Source organism: Harpia harpyja, chromosome 11, assembly GCF_026419915.1.
Source record: "Harpia harpyja isolate bHarHar1 chromosome 11, bHarHar1 primary haplotype, whole genome shotgun sequence".
Classification (NCBI taxonomy): domain Eukaryota; kingdom Metazoa; phylum Chordata; class Aves; order Accipitriformes; family Accipitridae; genus Harpia; species Harpia harpyja.
In genome coordinates, this window is record NC_068950.1 from 35,584,473 (window position 1) to 35,598,291 (window position 13,819).

The window sequence follows — 13,819 nt, forward strand, 5'->3', positions numbered from 1 at the left end:
CCCGTCCCGCCCCGCCCCTATCCCCCGCAGCCGGGAGCGGGGTGCGGGCAGGTGGAGGCGGGGGGCGGGGCTCGGGGCGGGGCCGGCGCGGCGGGGCGGGGCCGGGGCTCGGTCCGGGGTGACAGCGCGGCCGCCGCCCCGCGCGGCGCCGCCGCCCCACCCGCATGGAGGGCGGCGGGGAGGCGCTGCCCGCCGACCTGCGGGAGCTGGCCACCAAGGTGGGACGGCGGCCGCCCGCCGGGCTGCTGCGGGGGCTGCGGGCCGAGACCGCCCCCGCACCGCCGGCACCGCCGGTACCGCCGGCGCCGGCCCGCGGCGCCCGACCGCCGCTCGCCGACCGCCTCCGGGCGCTCCGTCTCGAGCTGGTGAGTCCCGCGGCACCGGGGGCACTGCCTGTCACCCCCCCGGTAACTGCCCTCCCCGGGGCAACTGCCCCCCGACCCCGGGAACTGCCTGCCAGCCCCCCCGGTAACAGCCCCCTAATAGTGCCCCGCGCTCTGTCTGCATTTTGGGGACCCTACCCCCCCCTTTTGCTCTTTACTGTATAGGTTAACAGCCCCCAGCTCATACCTCCCCCCCACCCCCCCGGCCTTTCTCTGTCCCCCGGCCCACGCAGCATCCCCCCCCGGGCTCCCGCGGACCCCTCTGCCCACCTCCATCCTGCCCCCCTCACCCCAGGCACCCCCCAGGCGCTAGCTCCGGAGGGGACCGGGGTGTCCCGGGGATCAGGATTTAGGGCAGGGACCTTCGTCAAGGGCATGGTGGCGGGTGTCGTCGTCCCCGTCCCCCCCCCCCCCCCCGTCACGGATGTCACCCCCTGGGTGACAAGGCACAAGCATCGCTGGGAGCTTTCGCAGGGTTCGCTTCCTGCTGGGGCTTCTCTGGTGGCTAGTAAAGGGTTGGGCTCCCGTGGCAGCCTCTCCCGGGGACCGTGGGAGTGCCGGTGGCAGCTTTCTCGCCTCCCTCCTTCCGTGGAGGGAGCAAATACCGGCGATGCCTGCGCCTCTGGGAAACGTGGCGAGATTGGGCAATGGGTTCAAGTGCTGCTGGGGGAAGGGACTCTCCCACGCACACACAGCGAGCAGGAGGGAATGAGCATCGTTTCCATAGGGAAACAGGCTAAATACGCCGGCATCCCTGCCTGCCACCCGGGGGGCTGGGGACCCACACAGCCTGAGCCCTCCACACCCGCACTTTGGCCAAATTGGTATTCCCCATCGGTGTAAAAGCTTTCATCCTCCCTCTGCTTTCATCCTCCCTCCGCGCTGGCTTCCAGGCTGCACTCTGACCAGAGGAGAAAGGTCTGCAGGCCCTGGGTTGCTCAGAGGAGGAGGAGGAGGAAGGAGCGGTGGTGTTTGCTCTGCCCAGGTGCAGGCAGGGTCAGCCCACGGTCTGCAAGGCCTGGCTTTGGCCGTGTGTTGTTAACCTTGGCTCGGAAAGGCTTTTCTTTTCTCTGTCCTGGCTCTTCTCAGCAGCCGGTGAAGAAGTGGGGACAGCTCACACCCAGGTCAACAGCCTGGGAATGGCACCCCAGTGCCCAAAACCCAGCACAGGGCTCCTCCCCCCATCTTCCCATCCCCATGAACAGGAACAAAAATCTGTCCCCCTCCCCAGCAGAGACCAGCAAACCCAGTGCTCAGAGGAGAAGCTGGCCTAGGAGTGGGCGGTGGGAGGAGAAGACGGCAAATTCCCACTCTCACCTGGTCCAAGGAGGATGTTTTATCCCTGGGGCTAGACGTCTCGAAGGGAGATGGTGCCTGCAGGTTTCGTGCGCGCTGGGGAGGGGAACAGGACTGTATCCCTCCCAGGGGATGCTCTCCCCCCTTTCCCTGCCCCTAGAGAGCATGGGGAGGAGCATGGTGTTCCCTCCACCTCCGCTGGCCCATGGGGTCCCCTTTGAAAGAGGGGGGGACATTTCTGGATGTGGGGGAGGATGGCGTTGTGGGATGCATGCGGGGAAACTGAGGCACGGAGCAGTGCAGGGTGTCACATCCTGGAGCAGGGATCCAGGCTGGTCTCCTCTGCCCCCTGCCACGCACTCAGGACCGCAGTTGCCTTCCTCCCCTCTGGATGCTGCTCCTGCCCTGAGTCCGGATGCCAGTGGGCACCGTGCGGGAAGCACTGTGTGGGCTTTGGGATGGGTACGGGATCAGTGCAGTGTACCCATTGCTGCATCTGGGGGAATATAGAGAGCAGCTGGACCTAGGTCTCCTCCCATGCTAACCTTGACTTGCTGGAGAGGGTTCTTTTTGGGGTGCAACATGGGGGGTTCAGGCTGGCCTGAAATAGCAGCTAATTGACAGCCAACTCTTTCCAGCAAACAATATGGAAAGCGAGGAGTATTTTCCCACCCGCTGCTCTTGGGGTGGCTCCCCTGGCATCTCTGACAGCCACAGTTGCATGAGGCAGAGAAAAATGGGGAACCTCCATTGGGGCTTCCCGGCCTTCCTCCTCCCGCGTCTTCTCCCTGCCAAAGCCAGATGCTTTAGCTGCGCATGCAGAAAAGTCCATTGTAGGCAGTTTTTGAAATAACTTGCCTAGAAAGGAAGTTTCTGCACTTCGAAGCTGGCTCCTGCCCCAATCTGGGCACATCACTGCTATTTTTTATTTAAATTCAGCTTGAGGAGCATGGGGAGGGGATGGGAGGCTGGTGTCGGGTCTCTAGAAATCTTTGGCTGTTTTTTTTTTTTTGTCCTCTGGACTGAGAGGCATCACGTGCCAAAACCCTGGCTGGAGTTTTCCCAGGCTCCTTCCTTGGATGCTTTTGTTGCTGCGCTTGCTGTGGGACCGGAGACAGGGGTCTCGAGAGACCGGCAGGTCACCCGTGGGCGGGCGGGTGACTCTGAGGATACTGGATGCTGGGGACCTGGTGCTGGGCTTAGAAATGATCCCGAGGGACCGTGTGGATTTCCATTGCAGCTTGCTGGTGCTGGGGATGGGGTGTGTTTGTGAAGGAGCCCATGGGCATCCACAGATCCCAGGCTGCCTATACCTGTCCCACAGTGGTTTTCTTTCCCTCTCCCCCCGCTGCCGCCTTATTCCCTTTCCTGGCAAAATATTTGCGTCCTGCGCAGGGGAAATCCAGTGGCTTTTGGCGGCCAGTATCACGCAGACAGGAATGTCTTGGCACGCAGGGCTTTCCGTTAGGAAAACAGATGTTTCTGCAGCAACTGAAGTTTTGCAAAGAGCTTCCCCCGGGGCTCAGAGGGGCAGGAGTCGGCAAGGCGAGTGGTGTGATCAGCGATGCCTGTCCCTCACACTCTCCTCCCCTGTTTTGGGAGTGATTTGGGTCTCAGGCTCCAAATCCTGCTCTGTCACATTGTCACCAGGCTTGGGTCAGACCCTAGAAGGGGGGAAGTAAATGCATGAAGGGACCTAGCCGAAACAGCCCGGGGAGGTGCTGATGGTCCAGCCAGACCCTTGCCCTGAGCAATGCCCCTGCCTGGTCCTCTTGCCCTGCCAGCAGCCTCCCAGGGCTTGGGGGATGCTCTGGGCTTAGGTCTGCACCCAGTGCCTCCAGTTCCTTGCTTACCCCTATCCCCATAGGAGACAGTGACATGAGTGCCCTGGATTTATTTCCCCTAGGGGATTGGTGGCCGGCGGGTGCCATAAGTCGTTGGTCCCCGACGGCCGTGTCCCCAGGTTTTGGACAGGGTCCTCTGGAAAGACTCCCTGCAAGGTGTTCCCCGTGTCGTGCTGTTCATCAAGCAGCTTGGGAGACCTGCCAGGGTGTGCTGGGACTGGCGTCCCTCAGCCACCAGGGTCACCTCGGTTCCTCCCCAAAAACCCCGCGCTCTCTGTCTCCCTGCCAGGCTTATCTGCGAGCGGTCGACGTGAAGATCCTGCAGCAGCTGGTGGTGGTGAATGAGGGCATCGAGGCAGTGAAGTGGCTGCTGGAGGAGAGGAGCACGCTGACCAGCCGCTGCAGCAGCCTGGCCAGTAGCCAGTACAGCCTGGTGGAGAGCCAGGCAGCCTCGCGGCGGGGCAGCTGGGACAGCCTGCAGGACCCCAACGACAGGCTGGACAGCATCTCCGTCGGTAGCTACCTGGACACGTTGGCCGATGACATGGATGAGTATTCCCAAACTGCTGCCGAAACCGCTGCCGCATCCACACCGGGCAGAGCCCTGCTCAGGGCGGAGCAGGATTGGGTCAGGATCGACCCCGAGAGGGGTCTTGCAAAGCAAGAGAAGGGCAAAGCGGAGCACGAGTGGCCCCACGTGGACCTCTCCCCACCTGGGCTGCCCCAGGATCACCGGTTTGCTAAGGAGCCCCAGGTGGCCAACGGGCATTTGGGCCAGCAGCCCTCCTCTCTGGAACCGGGCAGAGACAGCAAATTGCCATCGGGGGCTGGGGAGAGGCTGGGGAAAGGGAACCCGGGTGGGAAGGCTCGGAAAGCGGAGGCCGACTTCGAGAACTGCAAACTCAACAGCAAACTGCACCTGGAGTACGATGCCCACTGGCGCTGGCTCCAGTCTCAGGACGATGTGACGTTCTTGTAGCCCGTGGCTTTGCCTTCCCAGTCCAGCACTCCCAACTGCCTGCTCTGCTTCACTTGTCTCTGCTTGGGAGAGTTGGGGTGGCTGGAGATGGGGGGACAAGCTGGCTTGGTGGTGTTGCACTGTTCCTCTGCCCGCCCCCATCAGTGTTTGGTGATGCAGCCCTAAGAGACGGGGTGACTGCTCTGTGGCAAATTTCTGGGAGAGGTGGGATGAGGTGGGTCCCTGTAAATTTAATCCTTTGCTCTGGGGTGGTGCTTGCAGGTGGTTGGTCACTCCTCTGTTGTCCTTGATGTTGGTGGCGGGGAAGGATTGGTGGGGAAACTTAGGACAGTGGGACTCCTGGGACCTCTCCAATCTAATCCTCAGCCTCCTGTGTCCAAAAACTGGGGACCCTTCCCCCAAACCAGCTACCCAGAGAGGACAGGAGATGCTCCCACGCATCCATAGCTCGGTGGCACCAGCATGCTCAGGGCAAGGTGCTGGGCAGGACCATCAGCAGGGCATCCTTTTTGGATGTGCTTATTTCCATCATTGTCTTCAAGGCCAGTGTCCATCCAGGGTAGAGTTGACCTGGGGCACTTGGCACTTGGCCACAGCACATGGTGGATGCTAAAACCCCCTTCCCTGCAGGTGAAGCCTTGCCTGGTTTAAACGCCTCTGTGAAGCCGATCTGAAGTGTGATCAGGGCGCTCACTGTAGCTGCTCCTGTTGGGCTGGGGAGCCTTCGTCTGTGCCCTGCAGAGGAAGGATGATGGTGCAGACTTCCCTTCCCAATGTGATTACACGAGAAGGGCAAAGCACTGGGTGGGAGATGGAGATCCAGTTCTCCGAGTTTGTTTCCAGACTGTCTTCCACCTTGGGACCAGGTCCTGCAGAAACCCCAGGATGTGGTGGCATACGGGCAGCCTGGCAGAGCCTGTGGGGCTCAGACCCAGAAAGGCTCGTGCTTTCCCCCGACACAGTGTGATGGGGGTGGTGGCCGGGATTCTCCATCTGTGTGATGAATGGCACCGGGTCTCTGCCCCCTACCAGCAACCAGAAATATGAGGCTCCTCTGCTGGGGTGGATGTGCGACGACCCTGCCCTGGAGACATCTTCTCTATCCTTTTAGCCTTGGCTTCTGCCTGTGCCTTTTACTGTCCACCCACCATGCCTCCCAGCACACTCCTCGCTGGCTTATAGAGCATGGCTTGCAGCCGGAGCTGTGTGAGAGCTTGGGCAGGACCTGCTGCCTTCACCAGACGATGCAGGGAAGGACCTGAGCATCCCACAGCCCCCTGCTTCAAGGAGAGGGGCTTTTCCATGTGTGTGGACAAGCCTGGAGGATCCTGGCTTCCCAACCCATGGGTGCATCTGTCCTCGGCCGAGTGCTGCGACCGCTTTGCTCTTGCCATGGTGGCTTTGCTCTTGCCGCGGTGCTGTTGTTCCCCTGCCTGCGTGGGTCGCAGCCTGGCTCTTTCCTTCCTGGGTTGGTGGGAATGGGGACAACATCTTCTGATGTCAACGGGAAGCCAAGAGAGAGGGAAGACCCGGCTGTGAATCTTTCTAGATGTGAGATGTGAGGTAGCCATGGGAAGGAAGGTGGTGTCAGGTGCACAACACGGTCAGCTTTGTGTCTCTAAAGCATCGCCTTCAGTGGAAACTACTCTCCGTGCCGAGACCTCCCGAGTACCCTCCCTTCCCCTGCAGATCCTCAGGGTTTCCCTGGATGGACATGGAGAGCAGGACAACGTCCCAAATTCCCACCTGCCGAGGACTTGGGGGAGTCCCAGCAAACCAGGACCAGGTTGCCCTATGCGAGCATCCCATCTGCCTGCCCCGGAGCAGCCGTGCTTGGCTTGCCGTCTCCTGTGAGCAGCTTGTGGTTCCCTGTGTATCTCCGCCACTGCTGCTGAGCCACCATGTCCCCCAAGGCTGGCTGTCCCCTGCTTTCCTTCTAGCCCTGCATGCGATGAATCAGTGGAGGGTCCCTGCGGGAGACAGGGTAAGTCCTCCAGCGCTGTTAAAATCATTCTCAACAAAAAATAGCTGGCTTAATAAATGGTAGCATTTCTCCCAGGCCACACTGTCGGTGCTTTGCCGAGCTTACGGGGGTTTCTAGGGGAAGGGGAGAGGCTCTGGGCTGAAATGCCCTGGAGCTGCTGGCAGCTCTGCGGGCAGGGCAGGTTTAGCCCCAGTCTTGAAACAGGCAGACCACGTGTCTGGGGATCTGTCCCTTCTGCCATCAGGGTGGTGACACATAAAAGTCACACTTCCTGAAGCAGACGGGTACCAGAGCACGTCTGCCAGGAGCGAGGATGCTGGTGAGACTGGATCTCCAGGAGATGGGGCATACTGAGCTCAGCTGAACTATGTCTCCAACTACAAACAGCAGCTTGACCCTTCCTGCCCCAAATTTCCAAGGAAGATCTTTCTAGCTGTTTGCCAGCTCCGTTAGCCGTGCTGGGGTCTCCATTTGCTTCCCTTGTTCTGCAGCCCCAGCCTTGGCTCCTGTGGCCTCCTCCACCCAGGACGTGTGTGGGGGGTCTGGGTGTAGGACAGAGACTTCTCCAGCCCAGCCCGGGGTGGGAGCAGCCACAGCTCTGATTTTAGGCTGTTGGGATTTGCTCCTGGGTGGGTCCCTTTAAAACCACTGGAGCCGGTGCTCATGCAAACATCAGCCTTTCCAAAGCAAACGCAAGCAGGCTTATCCAGCCCTACCATCCCAGCCTCAGCATCCGTTCCAGCTCCTGGCTTCGAAACCCTCAGGTTTTGCAGATGGAGAGGTGGATGCTGGAGCCAGCAGGGCTTGGCAGGATTTCCCCATTTTCTGCTGGGCTGAGGTGAAAGATAAAATAAAAAAAAAATGAAGAAAACCTTAGAAACAATATGCCCAGCCCATTCCTCTTCCAAACCTTCACCCCAGTGGTCGAACAGCTCTGTATCGCCACAGATGAGCCTTTGCTGGGGCTCCCCTGGGCATGGACTCTTCAGCCTAGCTTACAGGAGCCTAAGTCGCCCATAGCCCCAAAATCTGGGTATCCCCCAAATCCCAGCCCTTGGAGGTGGAGGGGTGGATGGGACCTCACAGTTTCCTGCCATCCCCTGCCCTGTCTCTGGGCTGCGTGGATGAGGGGTCACCCACCTCCAGGCTTTGCTCGGGCACATGCAGAGCCAACGTGTCCCAAACCCACCCTTGGGAAACACCCTGGGGACCTCCATCTTGCTAAAAGGTGGGTGCAGCAGTGGGGTGCAGAGCACCCATGGGTGGGAAACAGCCTGCAGTGCAGATCTGCAGCCTCTCTCCTCGCTGCTGCCCGGGAGGAGCGGTCTGCCTGGCCCTGCCTGCTGCTGCCCTTGGGTTGTTCTTGGGCTGTTCGGCGCCGGTATCAGGTAAGAAAAGCAGATAAAGCAGGCAGAATCCCAGCCGGTGCCAGAAAACGCCCACCTCTGTTACAATAAAAACACCAGCAAACCGATTTTTTCTTTTAAGATATACACAGAGATTAGACTGTCTTAACGAGGAAGTAAAACACTTTAATAGCTCCCCTTGCTAGTTATTAAAAAGTCCCCTGGGCTTTCCCCTCCCTGTGTGCAGCTCGGCTCCAAAAGGGCCTGTCCCCTGAGCGCTGCAGCCATTTAAGCAATTTATGTTAGTTCCTGCGGGGAGGCAGCGTGAAAATAACCTTTTCCCAGGGAGGGGAAGAGGCTGGTCCCCATGATCGGAGGGGAGGTGGCATCCAGCCCCTCTGCCAACCACCGTGGCCTTTGGGCTGGCAGCCCCATGGCCCCACAAAAACCCGTGGGCTCGCTGGCGTGGGGTGCATCGCCGTGGGGTATCCTGGGGAGCGGGTGCAGGGGACGTGCGGGTGCAAGTGCAGACTGCGGGGCCGGATCCTGGCACCCCCACCCTCCTCGGTGCTGTGGTGGGGGGATGCTCCCTGTTGTCCCTTGTGCCATTCCCTGTACGTCGCTCAGGGGACAGATGCCGGGAGGCAAACTCCGAGCAGCTTGGGGCTGCTCTAAAACGGGGGCTGTGCACACCAGCTTGTCTCAGACCTCCCTGCCGTGGCCCTGCCTGTGGCACCCGCTGCTCGGAGATGAAAAGAGAAGAAAAGGTCCAGATGAAGCAAGTCTAACCCAGGACTGACGGCATCCTGCTCGTCGGTTCCCCCAAGCTGAGCACGGGCTGCTTTGCAGTGTGAACTGCCTGAAAATCAAACCCCTCGAGAGAAAGTTTTCAGCCAGAGCAGTGCGATGAAGTGACCCGGTGACACCAGTGGCAGTGGGGGGGTGTCCCTCAGGCCACCCCAGTCCGTGGGGGAGCAGCGAACCCACGCACCCCACGGTTCTCGGTTCTCGTAACCTTTGCTGGGGAGCAGCGCTGCGAGCAGAGCCCTGGGCTTGCGCTGCCTGACCCGTTGCAGGCAGCATGAGGCAGGAGAGGTCAATAAATGGGGCAGGAAGGGCTGGTCATGCCCTCAAGCCCTGCTCTCAGCCTGCTGTGTTTTGGCAGCCGGGATGGTCTCCTGGGAAAGGCTGAAGTGTTGGTGCCGGTCAGAGCAAAGCAGTGATCCCCAGGGAGAGCCTTGTGATGCCAAAACCACCTCCAGTTCAGGATGGCATTCAGTCCCGGTCCTGAGGGAGCTGGCATCCAGCCTGGCCCCATCATCCAGCTCTCCTCCGGCCAGCACCTCTCACCCAGCCCGCTCCCCAGGACCCCCCAGTATGGGGTTAAACCAGCCCAGCAGAGGGTTCTTGTGTCCTGCATTTCCAGTCGGTTTCCAGCTTTTCCTTCCCACTGGCTCAGGGTTACAGGTCTCCAAGGCAGGAACCTCCTTCAGGTTTTGTGCAAAGAGGCAGCCGAGGAGCAGGGAGAGATGTCCCCCAGTGCCCATCTTCTAAGGAAAGGGATTGCAGCGTGTGCTCGACCTCTGTTACACACCGGAGAAGCCACACTGGGCCGGGGATGCTCCAACTGCCCAGGGCAGCTCAGGCACCAAGCAGGAGTCTCATGGTAATCTCCTGCCTCATCTCCATCTGTGGGACCCCCCGAGCTCCCCCCTAAGACTGCTCTTGGTGTCAGTGGCTGAGTGACTGGGAGGCTGGTGAACACGGGGACAAAGCTGGAGCGCGAGCCAGGAGCAAGCTGAGCCTTTGGGAAAGGCCTCCCCAGGCTGTTCCCTGCCCAGGCTGGCAGTGGGCCAGGCCTTTGCTTTGGAGACTAATCCTCCAGCTTTAAAGCTTCCTGGTGCTCCTTGGGAGTGAAAAACAAGCATGACTGCTTGGAGTCTCGTGGGTGTGTGGGCATGGGTAGGTGACGAGGATGGGCATGGGCTTGGGGATGCTGGGTGTTGAAAGGGAGTGGTGGCACAGCTCTCCCCTTCCTCCTCCCTGGGTGGTGGGCACCCACCCTAGACCATGAGGGTCCCAGAGGTGCCACCTTCTCCTTGCCACCGGTGTGACCCATCATTTGGTAAGAGTCCACCCCGCTTCCTACGCAGGGCTGGGACCTGGGGATGCCCCTGCTCAATGCCACCCCAGCAGTGAGACCAAAAGCTGTGTGTGCCCAGGACATGTGTGTGCTCCTGCTGCCACCTCCTGCCTGCCAGCTCTGCTTCGGTCCTCGGCAGGGAGGGGAAGAAAAACCTGAATTGCTCTCTGAGAAATTAATCTTCTTTCATCGTCTTAGCGCAGCCTGACCTAGAAGAACCACCCTGTTGGTTTTTTTTTTCCCCATGAGGTATTTAAAGGGAAAATTCCAGCAAATGTAGGCAGGGTCTGAATGGTTTTAGGCAGGGTTTCCCATGCTGCCCTCTCCTGCGAGACCCCCCTGGTCCCGGGGCCGGAGAAAATTGCATCTGCCGTGGGCAGTAAAACAGAAACAGTAAGAGGTTAAAAGACGTGTTGGCTTCCCCCTGGCAGGGTGCAGAGTCGGGGTCTTCTGGCTAGAGAGACATAAAAGCTCAGCTACTTAAGGGAGAAATCGCACGGCAGCCGGGAGGGCAGCAGGGGCTGGCAGGGGAAGGCAGGGACGCTGCCTGGCCAGGACTGATGGCCTCGTGCTGCACGGCCACCTCTCAGGGGAATGTTGGGATACGTCCCCATTGGGGACACCAGTGGGGAAGGATGGGGAGCAGGACCAGAAGTGGATGTCCCCAAATGGGAGCAAAGCAGCTGCAGCACTTGCTGTCCTCCATGGGTGGACATGGTCCTGGGGGGGAACCAGGACCGGGGCTGGGTGGGGGGACAGCGCTGGCCACTGGGACAGGGACAGTAGGTTGAATATGCCTCTGCCAGGTACCCACTCTTGCCCCACCAAACCTCCTACTGCCTTGTTTCATATCCCTTTTCCCTAGTTCTCTTCATCCCCAGGGATGAAGCCTGGATGGCCCAAATGCCACCCCTGGCTTTGCGGGTGCAGCCTGAGTAAAGGAAACCAGCCACCCCAGCACCAAAACCACCTTGATAAAATGCTGAAGCTCAGGTCTCGGGGGTTACATCCAAGCGTGGAGCTTCATCAGCTGCCCTGCAAAGGGCTCTGCTCCTGCACTGCAGGGCCAAGAGCACTCTGCCCCTTCCCCACTACCTCCCTGCCTCAGTTTCCCTCTTGTTAAAGGCGGGGGGGATTAGAAAAGAAAGAAACTCCCAGCCTTCCCCAGCCTCTCCTGCTCTCGGAGGCATTTTTGTGGCTGTGCCGTGGGGCTGATTCCAGCTCCATGAGTCTCAGAGCAGAGCAGAGAGGCTGGGCAGCTGCTCTGGTGGTCATCCATGTGCCTCTGTACATCTGTCTGTCTGTCCTTCCCCAGCAGAGTGCTGTGACTGGGAGGGGCGTGCAACGTTTGTGGCCCTCCAATGTCTTCTGCAAAGGGATTTTGAGCCCAGAACCAGGCCCAGCCAGGATCTGTGCCCTGGGAGAGAGGTGGGATGCTGGGAACCAAAGGGCTTTAAGGCAGTTTTTAGGCAGCTGCCCCCATTTTGGAGGCTCAGCCATGGGCCTTGGGGCGGGAGGGCACAGGCAGTGTGAGCAGTGGGGATTACAGCTGCTATAAAAAGCACCAGCATCTCTTGCTTCTGTTCCCTAAGGTGCTTACAGGAGGAAAGAGGGACTTAAAGAGCAACCTCCTGCACTGAAGAGGTTCAGGGACTGGAGCAGCCTGGCACCCTCATCAGCCCCCTTCCCTCTTGGCATTCCCCAAAACCTCCCCTGGGTAAAGCAGCTCTGGGCACCTCTTCCCATGGACTTTCCCCCTGGACCCCTGATGTTGGATGGCCAGACCCTCGTCCCCTGCTTGGAGGACGTGGGGGACAAGGAAAGGGCTGGGGGGACAGCCCAGCCTGGAGTGGGGGTCCTGGTGGGTGAGAAGAGCAGATGAGGTAGCTGCCCCACTTGTACCGGCGCCAAACAGCTCTCCCCTCCCCAAATTAGGGGGAAGAGGAGGAAGGCAGATACCAGATGACGGCAGTGACGCGGTACGGGGTGATGTGAAGGAAGGTGGTGTGGGAAACCGCTGTCCTCTGCGGTTTTGCCCTGGTGTGTGGCAGATTCCAGCAGGGTCAGTAGAGAAAGCAGCTACAGCCACGGGGTCCTGCACAGCTCCAGTGCCAGCCTGGTTCCTGGTGTTGACCAGGAGTGACCCTGCGGCTCATGGAGGCGGTCGGTGGTTCCCCCCACATACACACCACTGTAATGTTACCGGGGGCTCGGTCGGTCTGGGGACTGAACACAGCACCAGGATCCCTCCTTGCATCCCTGCAAAAGAGGGGCTTCCAAGGGGGGGTCCTGGCTCCAGGAGGCCGGGGAGGGGTGAGGGTCGAGGGTGCTTCCTCACCGGCCCCTTCCCAGCCTTGAGCAGCCCGGTGGGACCCGGTGCAGGCGGCCACAGGAGGGAGCTTGGCTCCTTCCTTCTCCTCCTGCTCGGAGGACAGTGGCCTGGGGTGGGTGACAGCCACGCTGGCCCTGGGTACGAGCTGCTGCTTGCCGCAGGAGCAGCTCCCCATGGTCAAACCACGCCACGTGGGACCCAAGGTGTCTTGGGAAGGGAGCAAGAACCTGGCTGGAGCGGAGGTGGCTGCCTCCATCCTCAGGGAAGCCTCCGTCTTACTTCCAGCAGCTGGTGGGTGATGGGTCCCTGATGCAGAATTCCTGCTGGGACTGTTGCCTGCAGCCACAGGGGGACCAGTCGTGCCCGGGTGAGTGGCATGTCCCCATGGTGGGTACCGGTCCCTTTGAGGGAGCATCTGTGCTGGACACACGGTCTCACCATCCCTCCGCAGCAGTGGCCGGGGGGACCTGTGTGAACCCAATGCCCAGCCTCTAGACATTGAAAGGGCAGAGAAGCAAGGACCCCCCCCAATTTCCTGTCCCCCAGGAATCTGGACCTTCCCAGTTTCCCCAGCCCACAGCCAGGTCCAGCACTGCAGCCCTGCTCCCGGGGGCCAACAGACCCAGGATCACCCCCCCACACATCCCCCCACGCTGTTGCAGCATCACTGCCCAGCTCCCCTCGACAGACCCAGTGCAGGACCCGTCTGGCAGCTGCCAGAGCAGCTGTGTTACAAACCCAGGGACAAAAAAAATGGGAGAAAAATGATGGTGGCAGCAATGATGTGTCTGACTGGAGATGGTTAATTACTGGGGGAAGGTTTGCAGTACTGTCACTACCACCTTTGCTTGCTGCAAAGCTGACAAAGCCCCAGCGTGAGACTGCTGGTATGGCTGTCATTAAAAGCCATCCGAGCAGGAGGTCGAAAGCACATCCATTTTCCCTAACCGCTTTCAGAAGGGTAAAATGATGCTCTGGCCCCAGCTATGAGGGGTGTGCTGGGTACCTCAGGCTGGGAAAGGCAGGGCTCCTCTCCCTGAACTAGAGGCAGAATTTCTGACTACTTGCCTTTTCCCGTAATCGGGTCTCCGGGCCATCAGTATAGCCTTTTTTTTAAGTTCAGGAAAGATGTGGAGGGATGCAAAGGGATCTTCATAAGGAAGAGGCACCAGGACCAAGGAACAAGCTTGGTCCTAGTGCCTCTGCTCTGCTTTACAGAGAAATGATGGATCCTGGTTTAAAACCCTGAATGGGGCAAGAGCTGGCCTTAAAATACCAATGAAGCCATCAGGATGCTCCTTTTTCTGCTTGGTTTGGGAGCTCACCTCCCACCTTGGCTGCTGCTGGCTTTCCCTGAGCCTCTTAAAAAGGAGGGAGCAGGGATCTGCCTGGAGTTAGCAATGGGAAAGGATGCCTTTGGGCAGAGAGAAGTGGCAGGAAGAGAGAAGGGCAGTTTTGGGTGGTGGTGCCCTGGCAGGGAAGAGGAAGGCTCCCAAGGAGATGAGGGAGGTC

The 13,819-nt window shown here is 59.8% G+C and overlaps 1 protein-coding gene across 1 annotated transcript; it reads left to right on the forward strand.

Annotated features, from left to right (window-relative positions):
- Positions 1-91: 91 nt before the first annotated feature.
- LURAP1 (leucine rich adaptor protein 1) lies at positions 92-6,563 on the forward strand. The gene is made up of 2 exons (XM_052801834.1): positions 92-365; positions 3,813-6,563. The coding sequence occupies exons 1-2, from the start codon at positions 165-167 to the stop codon at positions 4,500-4,502; spliced, it is 891 nt and encodes a 296-aa protein (XP_052657794.1). The 5' UTR covers positions 92-164; the 3' UTR covers positions 4,503-6,563.
- The last annotated feature ends 7,256 nt before the right edge of the window (positions 6,564-13,819 follow it).

Bases quoted from the DNA above. Each gene is read 5' to 3' on its own strand.
- LURAP1 (XM_052801834.1), top strand. From the start codon at position 165: ATGGAGGGCGGCGGGGAGGCGCTGCCCGCCGACCTGCGGGAGCTGGCC. The intron at 366-3,812 runs GTGAGTCCCGCG...TCTCCCTGCCAG, and splicing joins GGGCGCTCCGTCTCGAGCTG to GCTTATCTGCGAGCGGTCGA.